This window comes from Molothrus ater, chromosome 3 (genome assembly GCF_012460135.2).
Source record: "Molothrus ater isolate BHLD 08-10-18 breed brown headed cowbird chromosome 3, BPBGC_Mater_1.1, whole genome shotgun sequence".
In the NCBI taxonomy this organism is placed as follows: Eukaryota; Metazoa; Chordata; class Aves; order Passeriformes; family Icteridae; genus Molothrus; species Molothrus ater.
Window position 1 is genome coordinate 91,135,113 of NC_050480.2, and position 26,735 is coordinate 91,161,847.

Here is a 26,735-nt window from a genome sequence, read left to right on the forward strand (position 1 = left end):
ATTTGTGAAACACTGCAATTCAGGTAAGCACAATTTTGGTAGTTTTCATGTGTCTTTGACTCATCTTGCTGTAGTTCAGCTCTTTGAGGAATATTAGGATTGGTAATAAGAGAAATGTCAAGTTGGGTGGCAAAAAAATTGTAAATTAAAAGCAGCAAGACTATCTGAAACCAATTTAAAATGTGTTGTCGGAAACAACTGCATTGCCAGGTAGTGAATAACACTTACAGGATGATAAGAATGTAAGAAATGCCATGCTGGGTCAGAGCACTTTAGCATGTTCTGCTTAGTTCTTATTGTCCCTCCAACATCCAGAAATGTTCTTCAGAGCAGTGTGTGAGCACTTTCCTGTAGTGCTCAGCTCTGTGGTTGTATTAAAGATGTCAGAGGATACAGCCCTGCCTATTTCTTTTACTGTCTGTTCATTTGTCTTTTGGTCATTTGTTTGTATAAATACTTTTTGGCCTTGTGGTGCTGTCTGCCTCCACAATCAAGTGACAAGTTCCAGAAGTTCACTACTAATGTGTAGTACTCTTTTGACCTCTCATGAAATTACGTCCTGCTAGATTTTGGGTGGGGATTAGCAAACCACAATTCAGAATTCCCACCAGCTAAATGGACATGGGGATCCTAAACTACAGCATGTAGTGTTCTTGCTGATTACAGTTAGAGGCTAGACTTACTTGCTGGAAGGAAATCAATGTCACATCTACTCAAGTCTTACTGTATTTATGTATAGCTCTCATTTTGCTTTCCTTGTAACACTGCTTTTTTTAAAACCGGGTAGCCTAAATATGATAGTGCTGATCGATTGAGGGTAATTTTATAACCATACATCGAACATAGCAGATTTCCACTTGGATGCTTGCAGTTTGTTTCTCATAGACTTATAAGGACTGTTGGGTTCGCTTGGGAACTGTAAGTACTCAACTCCTGTAATGCCTTTAAAATGACGGGATCTATTTGAGCAGGCAGGAATCAAATAATGAGGCAAGAGTGAAAAAGCAAATCTTACGAAAGCTTATTGGACAGATGGTTGACATTAACTACTTAAACTTCAAAACTTGATTTATTTATTGGATTTTAGTATCTTGACGTGTTTTAAATTAATTAGCATTTGTTGTTTCTATTGTATTTCTCCATGACAGGCTGTGTAAACTAACAATACTTTACGATTTAAGCTGCCACTTTTACTTGAAATATTTTTGAATTGGTAAGGCTAAAGCAAATTGGGAGAGTATGACTTGAGACCAAAGAAAAAAGGCTTATTTATAAAATTGGTCAGGATACTTCCATCTTTGTGTGTGCAGCAACAATAGGATATTACTGCTGGTTGCCTCTTTTGAATACTGTGGCATCAAAACAGAACAAGTAATTCTTATGATGGCTCCTCTGCATACTGGCCTTAAGCTATAAATTAAATTATTTGTATAATTAATAAGCATAATAAGTGATACCTATCACAGAATCACAGAGTGGGTAAGGTTGGAAGTCACCACTGTGGGGCCATCTGGTCCAACCACCCTGCTCAAGCAGGGTCATCCTAGAGCATATGGCATAGAATTGAATCCAGATGGTTCTTGAATATATCCAGTGAGGGAGACTCCACAACCTCTCTGGGCAATATGTTCCAATACTCAGTCACCTGCACAGTAAAAAAAATTCTTCCTCATATGTGGGTGGAACTTGCTGTGCATCAGTTTCTACCCATTGCTTCTTGCCCTATTGCTCAGCACCACTGAGAAGGGCCTGGTTCCAACCTCTGACATCTCCCTTTAGATACTGATAGACATTGATGAGGTCCCCTCTCATCTATCTCTTCTCCAGACTGAACAGGCCCAGCTCCCTCCGCCTTTCTTTATAAGAGAGATGCTCCAGTCACCTCATCAACTTTGTTGTCCTCCACTGGACCTGCTCCAGGAGCTCCTGTCTGTCTTGTAATGAGAAGCCCAGAACTGGACCCCAGCTATGGCCTCACTAAAGCTGAGTAAAGGGGCAGGATCACCTTCCTAATGCACCCCAGGGTACCACTGGCCTTCTTGGCCACATGCTGGTTCATGGACAGCTTGTTCCACTAGGACCCCCAGGTCCATCTCCCAGCAAGTCAGTGTCCAGCCTGTAGTAGAGCCCCAGGGCACTCTTCCCCAGGTGCAGGAAGAGTAACCCCTGGCAAGTACCTGAGGTATTTGCCTTTGTTGAATTTCAGAAGGTTCCTCTCTGCCCCTCTCTCCACTCTGTCAAGGCCCTTCTGAAGGGCTGCAGAGCCCTCTGGGCTATCAGCCACTCCTCCAGCTTTGTGTCCTCAGTGAACTTGGAGAGGAGGCCTCTGCCCCTCCATCTAAGGCATGGAGGCATAGGTTAAGCAACACTGGGGGACCACCACTGAACCTTGGGGGACATCACTAGTCCAGGCCTCCAACTAGACCCTGTGCCACAGATCAGGACCTTCTGGGATCTGTCCTTCATTCAGTTCTCAATCCACTTCACCATCTGTGGGCATGAATGTTTGAGGAAGATGTGGAGGAGATCTGACTGGAAAGCTGGGAAGGGTTGTTTCAGGGAATAAAATTGTGTGGAATTTTAGAGCTTCAGACAAGTAATTTCCAAAAGACTGGACTATTAGATCTACTCAGAGTGAGATGTTGGATTGACCATGTCTGTTTTCCCACTGTGTGTGGCCATGAGAGTAACAGCTCAGTAGCTGTTCTTGCAGGGAGGTGAGTATTTTCTCTTTATATGTCTAGTTTAGCTTCTACCTCTGCCAGAGACTTTCAAATGCACCTTCAACTTGACTCTTTTGCTCTCTGGAGGCAATTTGGAGTGACAGCTGTAAGACCCCAAAAACATGCTTGAAAAGAGTCTTAAAAGGGCTTATGGTTTTTTATGTACTCTGACTTAGATGCACGGGAAGAATACTAGTAAAGATATTCTGAAGAGGTCAAAACAATAAAAAAAATTGACTGGCAACTTTGGAAAATCAGAGAATTTTGACGTAAGTTTAGAGCACCATTCAATCAACATAAAAGCATCTTCTCAAAGCATTGACTTAGCAAGCTCCAATCCCATCCATTTTTAAGTTACTCAAAACTGTAAGAAGAAGGAATGAGTAGAAGAAAGAGAAAGACAGGAGGGTACAGAAGAGAGCAAGTATAGCTACCACTCCTGGTTCCAGTGGTGTTCAGCTGATAGAAGTTCCAAGAAGAGATAGGGCCAAGATGTGCTCACTGCATGTCCTGGCTTAGATACCCTTTGGCTTTCCTGGGCCCCTCCCCTGCTGGGACTTCTGGTTATCTGGTCACTCTGGGGCTAGAGTGGGGCTCCAGAGGTGAGTGTGGAGCATTGCTTGTGCTGTGCCAGGGATTGGCATCCTTTGCAGGGCTGCCATACAGGCCTGGGGATGTGTGGGGTGTGTGGGGCACATCATTGCCTCATGGAAGCCAAGGCCCAACCCACCCCTTCCCATATGCACCTGAAATGTTTTGAGCCAGGAATCCTTTTAGTCCATCTTTGCATAGAGAGCCACACTGGTACCACAGTCTTGATTGGACTGTTATTCAACCATTTGTTAATTATCAAGTGTGGTTTTACTTCTTTACCTATGGTGTGTTCTCCTACATCTGAACTCCATTCTAATTAACTTAATATACATAAGGTTTATAGCAGTCTTTTTTTCAGCTGTTGCATTTCCTGTTTGAACAAAGTCATCTACTGAAAGACTTCTCATTGAGCTGGTGTCTGTTGACACAGTTTTCCATGCATCCTTCGCTTCCTTTTATCAAAAATCTGTTTTAGTCTGTCTGTAACATGAATTCTTGCATCAGCATTGGTTTAAACATAGATTTAAGTCTTCCATCTAAATCCCCTTTCTGTTCCTTTTTTCTTCTTCTGCTCTTGCTCATGTCCAGAACTTGGCTGCCAGGCTGCATGCCTCCCTTATTCTGTATCTTGTGTTTCTAAGCTGAGACTAACTTTTCCTTTTTCTTGACCCATAACATTTTAAGAAAGCTCATAAAACTAAAGAGCCAAAACAATCTGCCTTCACTAATCTGACTGTGTCAAGGTGTCTGTGTGGGCTGCAGCCCCCACAGTGCTCTCACATGGTGGGTGGGTGCTCTGTGATTCCTCCTGCTGTGCCTTGTGTCTGCAGCCGGACAGCAGGACTCTGGACAGCTCTACCTAAAAGCTGCCAAGGGCTCCATCAGCGTCAGCCAGGATTAAACAGGCGCTGGTAAATCTCTGCTGTAGCAGAAAGGGGGAAGCTTCAGAATAGTTGAAAGGGAAAACTTGGGAAATAGCTCTGAGGAGAGGAGGTGTTAAAACTAGGGACAGTTTTGGGAAGGGTGGAGGCTTTATTTATGGAAGAGTATTTCCCTGCACAGGGGAAAACTGACAGACATGTGAGGACACATACTGGCAGAGGACATGGAAAAAGGGCAAGTGGAAAGTTGAGTCTTTCCAGATATGCAGTTGGTCTGCTGTAAATTTCCAAAGTGAGCTGTGGGATGTAGTAAAAGGTGTAAAAAAATTTATACTGGTTGAGGATTTTGACTTAACTTGAAGTTTACTTTTAGGAGAGGAAGCTGTGCTCTTGACTGCTGGTTTTATTAATTTAGGATTTAATTGCTTGTTAAATTTGACTTCTAGCCACATCTGATACTTCAGTTTTGTGCTACCTGCATAGAGTGAGCTTCTGTACAATTTTTTGCAAGAGGTATAATTTTTTGTGGAGTGGAAAAAGGGTGATAAAAATAAACTTGTCTGTTAAAATTGTGGTTTCACTGTGAAAGGGAAAATATGACATATATGAAATTCTAACTTCAATCATTAGGCTTTTGTTTGGCAATGGTTTAGATTGAATGAATAGAAAGAATAAATCTTGCTGTCAGCAAATTCGGGATCTACCACTTCTATTATTTGTGGTGTTTCTTTCTTTGCTGCAGGTAATTGCATCTTAAAATACTGAATTTCCTTCTCTTCTGAAGTCAGTACATCAGGAAAAAACTTCAAAGCATCAAGCTGAGAGATTTTTGTGAACAGTGATTACAGCATTTTTTCTGTACAGCAGGATAACTTCTCCCTTTGGATTCAGACATAATGTTCTGGAGTGCCTGGTATTTGCGAATATTTCTATATGGAATATCAACAGTGCTGTGGAAGAGATTTAATTTTACCCAGAGGTTTAAAAATCAGAGGCCAGAAAACATTTTCGTCTTTATATTGTTCTGAAAATCCATTTCAACTTCAGAAATGGCCCCCTGCTTGGTATAATAGGACTTTAAAAGGGAATTAAAGTTTATGGAGCATGTATAAATCTTCATGTGGCACAGCTGGTAGGAATAACCTCTGTAAGAACACCCAGCCAAGTGCTTTGTACTGTGGCTAGGGAACTTAGAGCTTTATGTACAGGGTAACAGCAGTGCCATCTCATCATGCAGACCATTGGTTCATTCAACTTTGATTTAATTTGATTTTTTTCTTCACAGATAATTCTTCTCTGCTGCTTGCTTGGTTTGCTTTGCTGACAAAACCACTGTTACTATTTGTGGCTCTTCCACAGCCCTGAATGCACACCTGTTTCAATACTGTTAGGGCAGGGTATCAAAGACACCATCCCTCTGGTACCAGTGACAGTGTTGAGACTGCTGGCTGGTGTGACAGTGGCAGTGAGCTCATATTAGGGCTATGTTTTCTACTAGTGCTTAATTCCCATGGTTTGTGGTTAGAGCCTTTCCTGGGGACAGGGGTGGGACCATTAGTAACAAGGCAAGGATATAGATACCACATTGCTGCTGGGTTTGCCTCTTTGCCACTCTCCCTGCACAGCCTAGATGGCAAACTCAGATTGTCTTGCAGAAGGCAACCCTGCTTTTCAATCATGGTCTTAGGTGAGGTTACTGCGCCAACTGTTTGTCTTGCTTTTACAGCACAGACATCTGAGCCACTTGACAGTCAAGTCCTCAGGTGCTGCAGTGTAGAGCATGTGGTTGAAAGTAAATTGTTGCCAATTCTAGATTGCTTAAAGACACTGTACATTGAACCACGGAAGTTTAGGAAATGAGTGATGAGCAGTTCAGGTGTCCAGGCAGGGTCAGCTGTTGAAACCAGTAGCTTCATCAGCCCTGCTCATCCATCAGGTCACTGAGTACCAGGAGTGAGTGATGCAAATACCTCCCAGTGTGCTCACAGTGCACAGAAATAGCAGGTTACACCAGCTTTACAGCATTTATGCATTGGGTCTGAATGTCTTCTTTTTTTCACCTGTAACTACTAATTAAAAAAAAAATCTTACTTAATAAACCTATGCTGATTTATCATAATTGCATCTATTAATCCATTTGTGATGGCTAGATGCATGAATTTCAACAGTCCCTTCCCTAAGGCCACATTAGTCAGTATAAGCTCTGACTGATACATAGAACAATTTTTTTTTCCAAACTCATAAGGATGTATAAAAATTTTATGATGTTGCTTTAACAAGGCCCACTGAGATTTGGGATTAGATATCTAAGGCCTTATTGAAGACAAAACATTTCCTACGTTCAGCCATGCAGAGCAAAGCTACTCTTCAGACAGCACTTTAAAAATGAAGATAATTTGATAAACATAGAATTGAAATAATAGAGAAAGGTATGAGGGATCTTTCCTCTGAATTCCTTTACTGCAAAGCCACAGTTACTATTAACAAATATAAAACGTAAATTGGAGTGGCAGCATTGAACTTTAAGGCCATTTCACTATACTAGGAACCAGCAGTGAAAATCTTTAGCATTGTTAGAAGAAAACTACTTGCAATGCTGAAGAAAAGCAGAGGATGGAAGATAGACTTCATTCCCTAGCAGGAGAACTCATTCTGTACAGTTAATCAGATTTCTTCAGCACCCAAATCTCTGTGCTTTCTCTAAGAGGAAATTTTTACTCAGGTATGCCACTGTTAGGGCCTCAGTTTAGCATCCCTCTACTTCCTTCTCCTGGGGACCTCTAGAAGGAAAATTAAGTGGAATGTATTTCATGAGATATTTCACGTTCAACTCCCTCCTGTTTTCTTTGAGGAATTAAGAAATGAAACTGTTTCCACAGGCTTGGAAATTAAAAATCTGATTTAACATTAGGCCATTTAACTAAATTATAAAAATTGAACCTAATATTTTTAGGAAGGGTATTTTACAGGAGGCCACAGTGAGGTTGCCAGAGAGTTTTAAGTTCCACATTTTCAAAGCACCAGCCTTGCTTTATACATTTTCACTCCTTTGCTTAAACCTGAGCAATCTGTCTATCCAGAAACTTAAGTGCATTCTTTGTCTCTCTCCAGAAACCAGGTGTTGTCCTTTTGTAAGGGTTATAGATTGATAAATATGTACACTATTCAGCTTCCTTTGGGCAAATTTCTACTGTTTTAATTTTCAGTGTTTGCTGTAAAAGTATTTAGATTCACTGAGAGTTCATACAGGGCAGTCTACAGGTAACTGAGCTGCACAGTCCCAGAAAACCTTGAAGAAAAAATGGAAGCCTGAATGTAGCTGGGGATGGTATTGCTGTGTTTTCAAGCAGTGACACTGAGTATTATATGACTTAATGCAGACACACAGATGTTCTAGATTAGTGATTAAGCTACAGGTACTGGTCTTTAAGCAGTATCTGCATGAATTTTTACACTCTGTAGATCCAACAGGAATATGTAATCCCTCCTATGCCCCAATGATGTTTTGGTTCAATAGGTGATGGGAGCATTGTCTTGGAATGTCCTTATTACCTACCTTGCTTAATGTAGAATGATTTAGTCTGGATACAAAGTTCTGCTTTTAAGGATGAAGAGTTAGCAAATCGTTAAATCTGATGAAACACCAAACAATTATTGTTCATTTCTTGAATTGTTTTGCTATTATGGGGCCTTCTTTTGTTTTTTCTGCAGCATCTCCGAGATTTGAGATTTTGTTAATAATGATTATTGCAGTTGGGCACATATGACATAGTTGCTGCTGCTCTGTAGATATTTCAATCAGAGTTACCAATTTGGAAATCAGCTGGTAGCTGTTTTGGGCAAGCAAACCAGGTATTTTTGGACTGACTTCAGTAATGTCTCATTGAATCAAGGAGGACTTCAGACAAATTAAACTGGAAAACAAATCAGTCATGGATGAAACTAGGAGCTTAATAACTCAAAATAATTCTTGACATTGCATTTGTGATGCTTAGAATTATTATAAGAGATCAAGAATAGTAAGTATTTTTTTAAAAAATCTTGGACGTTGTATACTAATTTATTTTGAAATAGATATATTAGTAAAAGACCTTGCTAAGGTACTGCAGCTTGGTTCACTGCCCCTGTTTTCATTATGAGAACTTCTACTTCTCTTTGAAAAATAAATTATCTTTACAGTCTCCAGCTTTTTTTTTATCCCCTTGCTCTTAGAATAATTTGCTCACCTGAGAAGTGATTGGGTGAACTGAAGTGAATTAAATGCCATTTCAAATTACATGGGCCTTCTCTTTCTTAAGCATCTGACCCTCAGTGGGTCTGGGCATACTGCTCATGAGGTTTTTGGAACCTTTTGTACTGAACTAGTACAAAAGAATAGAATACTAGAATTCTTGTATTTGATCTGCCTTGCCACTGTTTAGAATGATGGTTTTGGATTTTTTGATTGCCTCTTTATCAACCTTTCACATTTTACATGGTGAAAAATAATTCTCAGATACTGGATGTAGCATTTGTACAGAGACAAACTTTCTGTGAAGGGCCCTTGTATTTATAATAGGATACCTGACACCATATTTTTTATGTTCCCTAGTATAACACCCCATTTTGATGATTTTTAAAATAAAGATTATATTTTCATGGAGAGATGTAAAGGCACTTTCAGGAGAGTAGTGTTATTGATAACATCTGGGCATTCAAAAATCTAGACATGCCAATATTTTTGAAAAAGATATAAATGTCTTCCTCCTGAGTCTCCTATTTTATGATTGGAGTTTCCAGCATTGAGAGGGGAAAGTATGAGGAAAGAGTCTGTAAAATTATTCCTGTGTGAGAGTTTGGTGGAAGTGGAGCCCAGGAGACAGCAGAGATATTTTGAGTTTTCTCTGGTCCTTCTACTTAGTATCAGTCCCTGGAAGGAAGGGCTGAGTGGCAGCCTATTGCCTCAGCCTTCAGGTGGGAAGCTCAGCTGCATGTGGGAGATGCTGCTAATGTGCAGACAGTGAGGAGAAGGTGCTCTACATTTATGACCCATCTCTAGAGTCCCTTGATAATATTCTGTAAGTTATTGAGGTTGATTTACAGAAAAAATACACCAAGGCAAATACCTTTTTTTTCTCTGGGAAGGTGAAGTGTTTGTGGCAGTACTTGGACTTGATAGTGTTAGGTTAACAGCTGTACTGTATGATCTTAGAGGTTTATCCCAATCAAAATGATTCTGTGATTTTATATTTTCTGTCTGTCTTGCCAGTTGCCTCCACCTTCCTTCTCCTGCCCTGACTTTAAGCACATTTGCTTTATTTGCACGATTTTGGAGATAAACCTTTTGGGTTATACTTTTCCCACAATATCTGTAAAGCAAGTGTTCATGTAGAGGAATATGTTGTCAATCATAAAAAAAACTATAGGTTGACAACAACAGTTGCAAGAAGAGTCTGCTGAGGAAAGCAGCCGGTCCCGCAGACATCACTAGTCCCATAAGCAGGCTTCCCTAAAATTAAATGAACCTTTTAAGGGTGAGCTGTCTGGAATTACTTTGCATTTACTAGAGTAACTATATTGATGCCAGCAGGTGCCCTGAAGGAGCTTTTACACAGTACTTTGTTTTTCTACAGCTCTTCTATGCACTTGCACCGTTCAGGAAATAAGCGCTATTAGAAGAGGCGTACATGCATTTGCTGGGGCAAGTGGCCTTTACATACCCTTAAATACATGTTGAGAGGTTAGAAAAAACCAAAAAAAAAAAGTAACCTGAGAATTCAAGTATTTGGTTCAGACATACTGGGAAGAGAGGCCTTTTAGTTTGGTGGTGTTGCTGTTCACGTTTGATATTCCTTGCAAGTAAGATGGCACCAGTCAGGCTGTTAGCACAGGTCAGTAGCACACTGCTGTGTCTTCTGCATCCATCCCAAGCACAGTAGTCTACAGTTATTGTCATACATTAGGGAAATAATGAGCAATCTGTTCTAATATAGAGCAAGATGTATCCAGGAAGGAATCAAGAGGTGCTTAAGGTGAAGAAAAGTATTTTAGGAAGCATTCAAATCTATCCGATCATTCTGAGTTGTATAGCTATATTTAAGAAAACTGCATTGTAGAGTCATAGTACTACTTTTGCTACTGCCATCCTCCACTATGGTGAATTATCAGCAGTGATCTGGCTGCAGGAATCTGATCTTTATTGTTTTCAGAAAATTTAATTCTGAAATTAATTCTTTCTACCTGGGATGCAGTAAGACATTAAAAAAATGCAACTTAAAGCCTTAACACAACCATGAAGGTGAAGAAGCTTATTCTAAAGCTTTGGCCATGCAGTTTTTATGACAGTAATTTGCCTCTCCTTTTAGTGGGACCTCATTACTTTGCTGCTGAGAAGTCAGCAATTGCATTGTACTTTGGAGCTGCGCCAGCAATTCTGCATAGTGTGGATGTTAAAGAGCAGTCACAGCAGACTTTAGGCGATGCTCAGCAAGAGCTAAACTCCAGTGCTTTTCTTGGTTTTGTAGGAAAATTAAATGAATGTGGATTCTACTCTTGCACCCAGGTAGGCAAAAATTACGTAGGAATTTTTAGAAAGTAGTTTAAAAAATATATATTGTGACAGAATTCACTGTCTGCCTTGTTTTCTTCCTGTTATATCTAGGTATGTTTGACATCACAAGCCCAGCAGGAGCTTTTTCTCTGTGAGCTTCTATTCCTCAGTCAGGTGCTCTAAAAAGACCTTCACTGTAACTGATAAGCATTTGCATCAGTTTTCTGCTTTTACAGGTTCAGTTTTTGCAGTAAGCTGTTGATCTTGTAGATGAATGAAGAAAGACTGTCTCTATCCATAGATAGTTGTTGCTATGGGTTGTCTATGTGGCTAGATCTGCTGCTGCTATGCCTTTATGGACTGTGGTTTTGCTGGTAGAGCATATTCTGGGCCATACCCAGCAGGTTTGGGATTTTATATCCAAGACTAGTTCCCATGAAATTAAAATCACTTTTTCTCTTCATTCTTGGATGAGCCTATTTCTGCTTACCTGGTGCTGAAACTAAACAAAGACCAAATATGTCTTAGTTGTACTCACAGACCATCTGTACATAGTTTGAATACTGTTGAGAATTTTAAATTTAGTACACTTGTGAGTGTTTGTGGTCCCAGATATCTAGGTGTCCCATTGAACATAAGTCTGCTTTAGACATTGTTACTTGATTTAGGTTTTCATACATCCATTTTAGATCCTATGAATCTTCAACCTACAGGTTTCAGAATAGATGAACACCTGCTAATCCTTCTGTGATGTTTAAGCTTTATTTCAGTGATTCTCGCAGCTGAAATTGTGTTTTGTCTTCCACAGAGACTGTACAGTTGGTGCTGTTTTGCAATGAAATGAAAATATTTTATGGGTGATAAGAGTTTGCAGCTTAAAATTAATGCTTTTGAAATTGCATAGCAGCCAGATGGAGGAGGATAGGCAATGTAGAAAAGAAGTTGGTGAACACCCAAGAATATTTAGTCTGGAGAAGTATGTTGAGCATTACTTTGAAATTACATACTCCATGGCAAAGTTACTCCTGGACAGAACTAAAATGTCAAGATTTATTGCCGTGCTAGAAGTTGCAGTATGTTGAGATAGCTTTCTGTGCCTCAGAGGAATAATCTACTTGTAAACAACCTTGTCTGGCCCAGTATATTAACACAATTGTTTGGTTTTCTGCTTTTGCCCTTTACCCTTTGAGAAAAAAAAAAATTAATTCTGTGGACTATGCAGAGGCTTTGTTCTGCAAATAGCATTTCCTAATAAATATCCCAAAACCAATGTAGTTACATTTAAGTTAATATAGGGCAGTTGAGTCTACTAAAAATGTTGGTTGGTGTGAAGTAATTTGGGTTTTGCTTTACAGTTCGAAATAGGCAGCTTTACTTCTCTTTCTGACTTCCCTTAAATAGCTTACAATGATCAAAGCATGTCAAGAAGTTATAAAATAATTTCAAATGCATTAATAAAATTAATGTCATTGAGATTCATATGTAGTTGTTTAATGCAAACAAAATGATTTAATCCACTGGCTTTTAATGTACCTTTTAGCATGAGTTATTTAATCTATGCTATATATTGGAGTTAGAAATGAGAAAACTGCATGTGGAGTATGTATTTTAAATCATAAAAGCGTTCATCAGAGCAAATAGCATAATTTTAATTAAAAGGTGCTTTGAAATACTACAAGACCAGTTGATACCTCTTATGTCAGCCCATCTGAAAAATATTATGCCACTGGTACTCTGGTGAGATTAAATCTGAATTTTCATTATAAGACTTTCTTATTAGTATTAAATAACTTGCCCTTTTCAAATGGTGACACATTGAAAGTTCAAGAAGGGCTTACATTTTGCAGGACAGGGTATTTTAGACCTGGTGAATTGTTTTTGCAGTGGATTTCTAGCTAACTTGTTTTTGACTAGACTCCAGATTTGCGTATTTTTTCCAATCAAAGTATTCATTACTCAGGAAAAAAAAGCTAGAATACTGTTAATAGTGAGCATGTCCTTCTATATGCAACTCTTATAGTAATTTATAGAAATATGTATCATTGTATGTTAATAGGATTGTTGTATATATAAATAATATAATTAAATAAACTGCATTAAAGTATATATACTATATGCCATATATATGATGCACTTTAGTGTAAGGATTATATATCAGTAATTTTATAATGAGATTGCTTTTCAAGTGATAGTATTTAAGGTCACGTGAAAATACAGAAATTCAGTTAAATGAAGTCTTGTCTCTGTAGTGCTACACTGAAAAAAAAATGTTTAAAACTTCAAGATGGAACTTCTGTGTTGACCACTGTAGTCCATTGGAAAAAATACAGAGGCATGCTCACTGCCTTCTTACTTCCCTAAATATTTTGCTCTTCTCTTGCTCATTTCCTTGCAGGGACACCAGTGGGTTAAATTTCTGTTCTTATGGTTTTTGTTTCTTATGAGAGATTTAATACCTATTGGTGTGGGATACCATGCAACTAGTAAAGATCCCAGGGAAAATTGGCTCCAAGCCCACACTTGGCGCTCCCAGCTGCTCAGGATAAATAATGAATGGTAAAACATGACCACAGATGTTAGTTTCAGATGGAAGCAGTGGTTCTACAAAGCAAGTTTTTTTCCAAAGGAAAGAAGTACTTTCACTGTAGACTGTGAAATACTGCACTTCTTAGTCGTCCATATCATTTAAATTTTGGTAAGAGTTCAGTAGCTAATGAGCAGGCATTGATTTTTATGTTGTTTTTAGATTGCTGGAAGGATAATTAAAGGTATAAATAACTTAGCCTCCTGGTACATTAAGTATATAGACACATCATCAACCATAATTAAGAATTGTTTTTAGATTAAATCACTTTTACAAATAGTTATTTAATTTAGCAGGTTTGTCCTTTGGTTCAGTAAAGTCATCTGTCATTTCTCTCAGAGCTGTAGCTTGTGGAAAGGGCAGCTTTAACAACATTCACTGAGCTCTGAGATTCAGGGCTGAGCTTCTGTCAGCTTTTATATTGGATTCTTCAGCACAGGCTTGATTCATCAAAGCACTGAAGCTACAGTTAACATCTCCTGCAAGAGTTTCACAGCATTTGGAGCCCTAAATGCAGAGCACATTTACCTAGATCATAATTAATAAAATATAGTTAGTACATTGCCTCAGCAGCACTGAGTAAGAGCTTTTGCATTTCCCCATTATTCAGTTTTGACCTGTGTAGACTACTCTCAGTTAGTGTATTTATAGAAGTAGCTTGCTAAATTAGAGGTGATGATGGGGATGTTCTGGAAAGGAAAAAAGGGCTTATCTGTTCCTCTTCAAAAACAGCCTTACTTTGTCTGTTGCTGAGACAGCTCAGTTGCATTTAAAAGTGAATCTCATGTACAATGAAGGATTATTATTGATAAATGTCTTTAGCACTGATGGAAGAGGATTCTTTTGAAATAAATGCAGTCTAGTCAGAAGTCTGGTACAGTTTTTAAAAATCTTGTGAGAATCTTCATCAGTTTTTCTCAAGTTTGAGATGCAAAGTTTTCTTTTGCTTCCCTGATTTGCCATGTATATTGCATTTTTCCATGAAGACTTAGGATGTTGTGTGTGGGTTCCATGACCTGATGGATGACTGTGTTAGTTTACTACTTATATCAAGAAATTATGAAATGAATGTAAATCATTATTTTGGTGTTTTAAAACTTGGTTTTAAGAACACAATTTTGAAATGTTATTCTAACTTATATAGACAATTCATTGGGATGAATTCCACAGGGAGCAGTGGACAAATACCATTCCCTGATGCATGGTGATTCAAATGTAAAACATTTTCTAAAACCGTTGTGATCAATTGTGTTGTTCTTCTATTATTTCTCTAGAGTCCCATATTGTTATTAGATTTCCAAAGTCCATACCTCTCTGGTGTATTCTCATGGCCACAGATCTTCACAGCATGGACTCCTTCTTCTGCATGCTGTTCTCTCTCTGGTCAGGGCTCCTCCAAGGCTCTCCCTGACTGGCTATCCCACCCCCTTTTATCCTGGTCATCTTCATCGGTTACAGCTGCAGCCCAATTAAGGACATCGCAGCTGCAGCCCATCGAGGGCAACCAGGACCTCTGGGGCAAAGCCTCTATACAGATATTTAAATACAATACATATCTTCTACTATATTTCCCCCTTTGTTTTTACTTAAGTTAACAGTTATACAGATGTTTAAATACAATACATTTTCTCATGACTCACAGGCCATGTTCAACACCCACATTCTCCCATGACTCACAGGCCATGTATAACCCACATAGCTCCTTGCTCAAAGGCCATACTCTTTCACAGCTCCCTGACCCAAAGGCTATGTTCCGTCGCAGCTCTTGGCCGCCACAGCTCTCGGCTGTCTTATCTTCTGCTAGCAACCACCGCAGCTCTTGGCTGTTCCGTCGCAGCTCTTGGCTGCCACAGCTCTCAGCTGTCTTATGCTCTGTTAACTATCACATCGGGGTCACCACTCGTTGTTCTTCTATTATTTCTCTAGAGTCCCATATTGTTATTAGATTTCCAAAGTCCATACCTCTCTGGTGTATTCTCATGGCCGCAGATCGTCACAGCATAGACTCCTTCTTCTGCATGCTGTTCTCTCAAGTCAGGGCTCCTCCAAGGCTCTCCCTGACTGGCTATCCCGCCCCCTTTTATCCCAGTCATCTTCATTGGTTACAGCTGCAGCCCATCAAGGGCAACCGGGACCTCTGGGGCAAAGCCTCTATACACATATTTAAATACAATACATATCTTCTACTATAAATTGTTTCTGTTAGAGAAGTGACTGTCTTTCATCTTATGTGAGTAATTTTCAAGTTTTACTCCTCTCTGCTTTCAGAATTCATTGCTTGAATTTCAGAGAGCATTTGTTGATTTATTTTTATTTTTTAAAGAAATCAAAATTTTCCTGGATTTCACATTATTATCAACTAAACAACTTTGAAAATGCCACTTCATTTTTAAAAACATTTTATACATATGACTATGGGAACTTTGCTTTCCTAGCTGTATTTCTTTGACTGGTTATGGGAATGTGAGAATCATATAAAAAAATATAAATTTCTCCTTCAAATGACCAGTTCCTTAGAGAAAGCATTGAAAAGGACAAGGGGGAAGATAGTCTCAGTTTGTCATTTTTATTTCTTACTTGTTTGGAGTGATCTATTCTGACAGTTCAGCACATTGTTGTTTCACATCAGCATCTAGCCAAGTATCGCCCTCCTTGAGCAGAGTTTTACTTCTTCATTTCTGTACTACTTCAGGTCAGTTCTGAATTGTGTGCCAGAAATATATGGAAGTTTTATTAGCATTCATCGTATGTGGTTCTGTCCTTTTCAGAATGAAAGTTATGCGAAGGTTCTAATTATATCTTTCAATCTAATGTCTGTTAATTGTGTTTTCATGGGTAAGACTAATAGATATCTCTTAGATTGAACAGAGGAAGTTCTGAGTTTGAGGTTTCACTCTGATCTGCAGAGGTTGCATCTCAAGTTTGATTAACACTAGGGAGGCCTCTGTCTGTTGTTCTTGCTAGGTATCAATTCAATTATCACCAACTCTTCTTCCTGCCTCAAAATTTAAGATTTTTTTTCCAGTTGTCCTGAACCCACAACATAGAGTGCACTTAAGTAAAAGCACCAAATCTCTCAGTTTGTTTCACTCATTAGGGAGTGTGGTGGGCTCTGAAGAACATGTTTACTTTGTTTATAGTAGTTGATGTTGCTAGATAGAAATACCATATTAATAAATTCATGCTCATATTCTCCCAGGCAAGCACCACTTGATTAGCTGGTATATATGTTGCTGTGTTCCATTAGCAGCTTTTCTCTGTGGAGCAATTTATGTGCATTTCTTCTCAGTACTCTCCTGAAAATCAGGAAAACATGAAACTTCCCCAAATCTAATTTTTTTGAGATCTTTCTTAAGAAAATTTGGTTGAAATAAGCTAAAAGGATTAATACAAGTTTTGGGGAAGAGTGGGATAAAGAAAAGAGAAAGTGGAAATGATAGTGGGGCCCTGGAAAATGTTAAAGATAGACTCTGAAAATGTTAGGCTTTGTGTTTTGCCAGATCATTGCACCTGCGTAAGCAGTATATATATGATGTAATTGTTAGATGTGATGATTGTTTAGTAATTAAATAAAATTATTGTATAATCATAAGAAGAATCATGAGAAACTATGTTAGAAATTTAAGGGGGGGGCCACGAGAAGCCATGCTTGGCTGAAATCTATGTATACAATAGAACAATATAAGTTTAATAATTAACATGAAAGTTATATAACGATAGAATATAAAAACATGTTCATCCTGAATGCATGTCAGAGTCAGATTTGGGTTGGTAACCCCTGACATCCAGAGCTCTTCAATAAAAGCACCTACATATAATCATTCTTGTGATTATATGTTTCTGAATGCTAACAGAAAGAATGGAGTGGCAGATGAAATGCTTAGAATTATTTGTGTTTTCCTGTTGGTAAGATCACTGACAGACAAAACTGGATGATAATGGTGATTTGCAGAGGTGGATTTAACTGTGAAAAAAAAAGCACTCTGGCATGGTCTTTTCTTGACTCAGAGCATGATCTGAGTTTGTAAAATTTTCCTGAGTATGTTTTCCTACATCTTACTCTTTTAAAGCCTGGTATCTAAAGCTGAAATTATACATTTCCCTCAAATACTGGCAAGGCCAATCGGTAGTGGTGTGATTTTACTTGTCACAAAATTGGTCCAAAATAGGTGCAGCCTTGTACCCCACAATGACTTAGGGAATTTGTTTAGAATTTATAAATTTTGTTTGGCACTGAGAATCATGGTTTTTGTGTCAGACTGTGAAGTCCAGAATCTCAAGATTTCTTTGTGGTGTAGAAAAGTTGAATATTTGCTGAAGAAAGTACAGCATTATTTCTGTTGTCAACCTCACTTTCCTCAAGCTTATGTCTTATCTCCCCCCTTATTCCTTTCAGCCAGCATAGAAGCTGTGCTGTGATGTCTGGGGATTGTGCTGGGAGTGATCAGCTGAGCTGTCCTCTGTGGATGCTCACTCTCCTGAGGAGCATTATCAGCCCATCTACCTCTTCCAGTAAAAAGCAAAGTCTTCTCTTCTGTACTGGAAGTGAGACAACTCCCCTTATATGGAAAGACCATGAAACTAAGGTGAAAAACAGTGGATTCTTTGCTGTTTGTTTTGCTTTTGTTTTATGCATAGATGCTTATCTCTTTCCTCTACAATAGAGATTATGGAAAAGTGCTTCTAACAGCAACAGGGATAGAGAAGAGCAAAGAGAAATCTAATAAAGCAGTGATTTTTCCACAGCCATTTGTGTTAAATGCCGTGAAAGGGCAAGTCACAAGAACTAATTCCTAACATGTGTGCTCCTGGAGCAGTAAATGCTGGGATATGTTTTGTTTGTAATAAGGGAATGCACTGGAATAATTTCAGGAAATATTAATAACTGAGCAATTAATAAACAAGAATTCCAATATAATTAGGCTAAATGTCTTTATGCAAACCTTCTTTCCCTCAGATAATCCAACAGCCACAAAAGAAAAATCCCCAGTTTGGTGTCAGGGCTGTAGTAGTTAGACTTTAAAATGAGGAGGCATCTCCAAAAAATCCTTGTATCAAAACACAAGAATAGAATCAGGATACTGATGTAAGTTGTGATGTTTGAATATTGCTTGGAGTTCTGAAAAGTTTCTTTGAAGAAAGGGTGTTGATGTTTGGAACACCTTCCCAAGACCCAGAACCTTAGCATACCGCCTCCAGTCTCCAAACTCTCTAGGTGTGTTTGAAGGTGCCTGCACAGTGCTTTGTTTAGACTTGCTGATTTCTGAAAAAGAGAGCCCCTATTTTGCTAGCTTCACCTAAATTTTCCTGCATCACCAGACTGTAGAACATGTAGAGAAAAGAATGAGTAAGGAGCATACAAAGTTAAGTTTCTAATTATGTATGGAAATGAAATTACCAAGGGATAAGGAAATGTAAAGCTCCATTCTAGATTACAGTTAACAAGACTCCTTGGTTCCTGAGTACTTAGGGCTCATCATCTAGCTTTAAGTGTTCCTTCTAGAACATTAATAGAAACACAGAATGGTTTGGGTTAGAAGGGACCTTATGGATCTTCTAGTTGCTGTCCCCTTGCTGTGGGGAGGGTCACCTTCCAGTAGATCAAGTTGCTCAGAGCCCCATCCAACCTGGAACTCTGAACCACTCAGGGCTGCCTTTTCTGGGCTTGGCCACTTGTGCAGTCTGTAGTCTTATAAAAGAATCCTGTTTCCATTCAACACTGACGTAGTATTTGTGACTTAACTGGAGGTTTGTACCTTCCAATAATGAGAATACTCCAGAGTCTCTTCTAAATATCTCACCTTCCTGTCCTACTGGTCAGTTGGGGTTTTTTGTAGTAGCTTTAGCAACTTTTCCAGATCCATGTGTCACAGTATAAATTTCCAGTGAGATAGTACATATTATAAAGGTTGTTAATGTGTGGGAGGTTTTGCCCTCTGTCCTTTGGTATGGTCTCAGATAAGTTGGAAATCTTAAGTAATGCACTGCCATTAGAAGAGCCAGGGGGTGCCTTCCTCCTTCTCCTTACCATGTAAAACTTAGATCTTCTTTTGTCAAGATGACTCATTCTGGTGAGGTTTGAGAAAAGAAATTATATATCTGGTAATCTAGATGTGATATGATTCTCTTTGTCTTTTATTGTGGGGACAAAGAAAAAAAGAGAGAAAACACTTCTTTTAGAGAGATGAAAGCCCCTCTGGCATTCTTTGCATTATAGGTCTTGCTTCTGTGTATCAAAGCAGAGTTGAATTCTTATATATGCATAGATAAATTAGGAAAGAGAAAAATATGTAAATATTAGAAAAAAAAGCAAAGAGTTGAAATTTAAGTGGCTGATTTCAGTCAAATGGAGGTAAGAAAGTGAAAGTACACCCACTCTTTGAAGAAAGATGTGTAAATTACACTAAGTAGGACATCTTCTAGAAGAACTAAGAAGGTGCTGTGTATAAAAAGTGTATGTATGCAAGCCTGTGTGTAAGAAGCAAGACTTTACAGTGAGTCATTTGGTTTGGGAGGCCTGAGAGAATGAGAACCATTCAGGATGACACAGATACTGTGAAGAGAGTATTTGCTCAGTTTTCACCATGCTGAATGCTGGGGCCCCAAGTGTCTAAAAAAATGCAGCTATTTCTAGAAAGTACATTAAAATAAGCTGTTATGTTCACAGGCAGTGGTTCAGTCAGAAGAGCTGGAGGAATTTAAAAGTGAAAGCCGATGCTAAGATTGTTTATTGAAATTTTGAAGTCTTGGACAGGGAAGGGTAGCAAGCATTGTCTTCTAAAGCAATGCACTCAGGTATGCTGAGAATAAATGGCATTCATCTTACCCACAAGTATCTGATATTACCTACCCAAAGTTATTAAAGTAACTGGATGACTGATCAGTCTGTCAGTTTGTGTATTATGGAAGAAATAAGCCTGCACTATAGGAAGCAGAATGATCTTGTGTTTTGAGTAAATCTTTTTGAACTAATCTTGTTCTTTACCATGTGATAGTGGGAACAGTTTACAGGAATATGCTTCTGAAATGTTGTTTTTATGAGTGGCTCTAGAAATCTTAACTCTTTTACTACATCCAAATAAAAAAATCTGTATAAGGTGAACTGGGATTGATTTTTGCTTTGTATAGACTGTTAGTAAGTTGAAAATCATGCCTGACCTCCTGTCTTCAAAATTGAATGGAATCTTTCTAGAAACAAAATAAAAAGTGGAAGCATTATATAATTATATATTAATATACATATTAAAGTACTGCAAAGAATACTCTATGTGTAAACTCATTGTATAATGGGAAATTACAAGTCACAGATGAAATTTTGTTCAGAAGTAATGAAACTGAATTAGAAACACAAGTTAATTTTTCTAAAATAGGCTAAGTTTTCCTTTCACATTATGTATATTTTTGAAAGATACTGGTGGTATGGGTAAGGCACTTTATCTAAATAAACCGTGTTTTTCTGGTAAAACACACTGATCTTTGACTTTTACAGGGAAAACATGAAGAGAAATTTATCACAGTGATATGACACATTTTAATACTTAATTGAAACTCATGGTTTAGATGTATTTTAAGAAAATGAAGAAGCTTTTTTTTAACCTTACAGGCTTGCTGATGCATGGGAAGATGATATGGGAGTTCATCCTTTAAAGTTTCCATCAGAAACATGTTTGGAATTATTGTTGATACTGGGTCTGAGTACCGCATCTCTGCCACCTTCACTTCGATGCATGAACTCTTTTCAGGTAGGGAACAGCTTCTATTTCAGTAGAAATGTGTTACTTTTGGAAAAAGAGAGGTACCTGGGGGCCATAAACCCTTTCAGAAGGTGTGTCTTCTGCAGTTGTATGACTCTCCGTTATATTAAAATGTAGAACAAGGTGGAAAATTCCACTGGATTTTTAATCAATTCGTTACAGTTTAAAGTAATGAAATTTAAAGAAATTTCATCAAATTTAGGCTACAGTAGCTAGAATAATTATAAAAAAATCTTTCAGGCTTAAAAAAATCCTCAGCAACAAAATAAAGATTTCCAGTCATGAAAACATTCTTCTGTGTGTTACTTTGGAAGTTCTCAGCAGTCACAGAAATTTTCCAAAGGAAACATTGTTGCAGGCATGTTAAATTGTGGTTTTTATTTCTTTTGTAATGTGGTTGGAGAGTATGATTTTTACAAATGCAGCAGAGACAACTGAATTCATGATAATATGACATAGCAACTCAGCCTTTTTATGATGCTTCTGTCTTCCCCTGTAGTTAGTTACATAGTCTGTAGGTTGAGTATTGATGCAAATCTTTAGTAACCAGCTGTTGAGCAGGAAGTATGCTGAGTCTGTGTTTGTTCTGGCAGCTATGAAAGAGTCATCATCTTAGTGGGACTGAATGTTCTTAGCAGTTTGTAACATGAAATCAGGTAGCCTCTATTTGTCTGTATTTCCTGTTTGTACTTAAGGCACCTCTAATTAGTATTCCTGTGCTATGTTTACTGAAAAGTAGTCTTTTTGTAGATTTTGAAGCAAAAAAAATGGTTGTAAAACAAAATCAAGTCATTGACTTTAAGAGAGTTACACTGATGTACAGCTGCTGAAAACTCCAGTTTTAGGAAATAGGTACATGCATTGTTTCTCACTTTGCATCTTGTGTGCTTGGAAATAGAGAATCTGTACATGGTGATCACTTGGGTACAGCAACAGCCACTGATTGCTTCAATGTTATTTTAATACACAAAGTCAGAATTGTTACTGGGTTGTACATTTAGGGGCCATAAAATGGAAGAATTTCCTGCATGCCAATAGATTGCAATAATTATAAATCTCAAGGATTGGCCAGCAGTAGTAATCCATGCAGCTGAGTAGTCCATGTTTCCTATTAAGAAGTGAACATTTTTGTTGTCTAATCCAAGAGGATGTATTCCTGTTCTTACATTACCAGCAGTCTGTGGTAAAGTCTCCCCTGCTTTACCCCTGACAGGTTAAATGGGAGTCTCTTCCTGTATGCCGAGGCTGTGTGTCCTGTATTGTTTCTGTGCATACTCAGTCCCATGTTGTGTATTTGGGATTCCCTTTGATTTGTGTATGGGGTAGAGACAGGAAGTGATAGATGTCTGTCAGCTGGTGTTTTTACCTCAGAGTACACAAAACATCAAACTTTTCTTTTTTTCCTTGGCTGACTCTGGATGATTGTGCTCAGTTGCTCCTGGGTAATTTTAGCTTTGTGAGGCTACCTCTGTAAAGGAACCATTGCCCAATAGGGGCGCATGGTTCTGGAAGCATAGGGTTATGTCAGCCATGGGGTGGGACATCATGCATCCCCTGGAGACCCCCTGCCCATGGCCTTTCAACCCCAGATTTCTGTGGAACAGATGAAAGCAAACAGTACTGGGCTGAGTTCATTTACTGGCCTGCACAGATCGTGGTTTTCCTGCCTGTGTGCCAAAGTTGGCAATGTGATCATGTCCTGTCTTTGACAGCAACGCACTTTGCAGTTTTTGAAAAGCCCAAGTTAGAAACCTGCTCTGCTAAGATAATGTTCTATTTTGCCAAGTGGGAGGAAAGGAAAATGGCTTTTTTGATAAAATTCTGTGACTCCAACTGTCACTCTCCTTGGCAGACAGTCAATATCACCAAATGTTTGCCCTAGAGGGCAAACACTGTCCAGTAAAATATTGTTTTATTTATTTTTATCTTTATAAACCTTGTTTGGATCTCAGTCAGTGAATCCATGAAGCAGAAACAAAGTTTGCCCAGGCTTTTCCCTGATGCTTTATAATGGTTTGCCAGCCTTATAATTTTGGGGATTTTTTTCTGGCTTGCTTCTTCGTGTTCAGCGAATACTAGAATTACAGATCCTAGTTTTTTGTATTTTTCTTGGAAAAAGCTGGCAAGATCTGAAGAGAGCTTGAATAATGAAACTAAATTGTGCTGTTGCCTGGGCATAAGATCATGCTGCATCCAAAATAGTGAAGATTGTGAGCCAAAAAGGGAATAATAAAAGGGCACTAATTGAAAACTGATATTTCATGTATCTTAATGGAATAATGGCAAAATGACAAAACTAGCTATGCGTTATTTTGTGGTAGACCTTAATCTGGCAGTTGTCTAGAAAAATGTAAAACATTTTAATTCTATATTACAATGAAACTTGTATTTGAACTGAAAATAATTGCAGAGTTCCCTGTTATCTACACAGTGGAACAGTGGCTGTCTTGTTCAGCAGGGGCCAGGGTCCTGCAACTGAATGCAGGAGGAATTAGAAGGGAAAAACAACCCCAGAAAGTGCCAGAGTTTTCTCCTTTCTTTTATATGTGTTTCCACAGTTGGACACATGGTGAGGAGTTAAATGGACCACTGCTTTCTACTGGTGCTTTTCTTTATGTTTTCATACAGTATTTGGAAATGTATCTAACAGGCAGCTCTAATGTAATGATCTAAAAGTTAGAGTTTAACTCCCAATACCCTGTTGCAGGAGCTTTTAAAAATCCAGGTTTTTTAATTAGGTAACCAAAAATTATCTCATTGACACTCATGTTTTTTGAGAATGTATTTACCCCCTCTCCCAATTATATTACAGTACTGCAGTGTTGACAAGCCAAAATTTTAGTTGGTATGCATCTGCATTGGGTGATGCTTAGGCTGTAAAAAGCACACAAAGGAAATCTGCTTAGTTGCTAATAATCTGTAATAAACTCTGTTCTGCCTTGTGCTCTGGAAGTACTCTCTGGGACTAGCTTAGTAGACTCTGTATCAGTGCTGAGACATAAATTACATTTTATTTTCCATTGGTGTGCTACTGCTTAGTAACATAATATTTGAAATCACTTTTCAATTCAGTTTTGACCCTGTAAAGATCTTTCAGTGTGATTTATGTTGCTAGAGGAGCCTGGGAGAGAAGTGCAGCAGCAGACTGTGCTACATAGCTCTGCTGAGTTTAAGGTGCTCACTAGAGCCAGCTTATGAGTTTCCCCGACTGTTGAGCCTAGATACTAGGTTGTCTTTGGCTCATCTCTCATTTCACCTGAACAATTGCAGTGACATTTTTCTGGTGGGCTGTAGAGAGTTAAATCTTAGGAAGCTTGAGCCTGTAAACTCTGAAGGACTGTTTCTTGCTGGTTGATGGCAGCTCCTGGGTTTACTGGAGAAGATGGTTTTTCAGCCCTGACTTGTACCTTCCCAGGCTTGTAATCCCTCACCCATACTAAGGATGTCTCAGATCAAGGTAATAGGATTGACTGAGGCACTTGATACTTACCCTGGAGCAATGAGAAAAGCAGTAAGAAAGGAGAGAGGAGTTTGCTGCTAGAAAAGATTCATTTTTTTCGTTTGCTTTTGCTCTGAGCGCTGTTTTGCCGCTTTCTCTTCAGCTCCATTACTCTGCACGGAAAGCTGTGTTACCTTATTACACACTCAATCTGTATGGCTATCCACCCACCTGAGCTGTCAGCCCTTTGCTTTAGGAATGGTTGGGCTTTACTTTGAGTATTATTCTTAATACTTGCAAACACTTGTAGCTAGCACCCACTTGAGTTATCATGCACTTTATCACAGCCCTGCTTAGCTGCTGCTTCTGAGCACAGTCTCAGAGGCTGTGTTGGTATTTCAGAGCCTACAGCACAGAACAGTTAACACAGGGAGATGCTTTAAAGTGACAAGTAATCTCTGCTGTGTTTTTCTAACCTTATCTCGTCTTTCTCTGAACTCAAGCACAGTGAACAGAAAATGTCCTGGATATTGAATTCTTATGATGATATATGGGGCTGTTGAGCACATTTTCTCTTACTGCTCTTGTTGTGAGAAACCAGACATTTTACTTGCCCTATCAAGGCACTATTCATAAGGCCACAGACTGTAAACAACAGTTTTCAGAGTTAAACAGATCATGGTTTTATTTTTACTTTTATGGTTGCCTGAAATTGAAGGAAGATTGTGATTAAGAACTGCTGAGCTGCTTAAAAATTTTGTTTCAAATAGCTCTTGATAGTGTTTGGAGCTGCATCCAGCTTTCAGCACAGTGTCTGCTTTGGTTAAGAGAAGTGAAGCCACTGTTTAAGAAAAACCAAAAAACTGCTTATTCTACCATTGCAGTAAGAATCCCTAGTGGCATCTCTGAAGGAAAAACTCATTTGCATTTACTTTGCTTTCAAAAATGAAGGAAAACCCAAGGTTTCTCATAGAACAGCCTGTTAATTCTCTGTCATTTAGTCTCTTAATACAGTGCAGAAAACTTGCTAATGGCAAGATTGTTTAGAAATACAGAATATCAGTTGCTCAGAAAAGATAAGAATGAATAAATACAGTATTCATTATAGTTTAGTAGCTCTAGTGTATGAGTATCAAAAGGGTCATGGAAAACAAAATATAAAATTACTGCTGTCTCTCAGGTCTATGCTTGGTCCTAACTAAAGTGTCCCTTGATATTTGGTGGTTTTAAATATCGATACTTTTATGTTTTATATGTCACTATATATATGAAAAGCAATTTCAAAATTATTTATTGCAAGAAGTTAGCTGAAGATAACAGATGCACCTGTGTCTTTTGACAATCCTTTTTGAAGCTAACAGCTGAGTAAAATTTACAAAAATCCGTTCAGCTTTTCCATTTGTTCTGGGCATTTGGAGCTAGAGAAGATGCACGTATTCTTTTAAGCTGGATTCCACTCCTTTGGAGCACTGTCAAACAGCAGCAAAAAAGGATAAAAATACAATAAAAGAAAATGTTAGGAGTGAAGAAATGGCTTTCAAAATATTGTGTCTTTTATTAAACTATGCCAGAAAGGAATAGTAAATAAGTGAATTTATGCAGTAAAATGTCTTATTATCAGTTTAAACATTTTTTTAAAATCACAGGCTATTACTTGCTTAGTGCAAATCTCCCACAAAATGAAGTAGAGGCCTGAATATGTATATTGTATAGTATTTCACAGGCAAATGATGAGTTCCTAGTCACAGTACAAATTTTTAAAAAATATTTCTCTCAAGCTTGCCTATGTCTCTGAAACTTTTGCATTAACACTGACAATATTATGAAGCAACCACTGCAAATACATTGTAATCTGTTTAAATACAGTCATGTTTGTTTTCCTTAGCAGACCAACTCTATATAATGTAAACTACGCTGAACAAACACTGAATATTTAATGCCAGTCTCTTTTGGCTACTCAGATTTTACCCAAAATAATGATGTTTTGATTTTTGCAGGTTACTATAAAAGTGCCTGCTATATGCTTTTTGTAGTTTTGACTAACTCAGATAGGTTTCCAGGATGACACAGAATGGACTTTTTTCTGTTTTATTTGTGATTATTATGTGTAAGTTTTTAAGTTTAATTTCAAATTATTTATTTTAAACAGGAAAGAAGTACCTAATTCTTATATTTGAAAGCAGACGTAGTTTTGTAAAACATGCATACAAATATTTCAGCAACTTTTAAAT

At 38.3% G+C, this 26,735-nt stretch overlaps 1 protein-coding gene across 2 annotated transcripts in view; it reads left to right on the forward strand.

Moving 5' to 3' along the window:
• Window positions 1-26,735, forward strand: part of UBE3D (ubiquitin protein ligase E3D) — a 79,024-nt gene that overhangs the window by 25,850 nt on the left and 26,439 nt on the right. The window contains exon 9 of one of the 2 annotated variants that reach the window (XM_036379788.2): window positions 20,915-21,053. The exons of the other annotated variant lie outside the window; for it this stretch is intronic. Coding sequence (XP_036235681.2) covers window positions 20,915-21,053 — 139 coding nt within the window. The remainder of the gene's footprint in view (window positions 1-20,914; window positions 21,054-26,735) is intronic. 2 annotated transcript variants of the gene reach the window in all.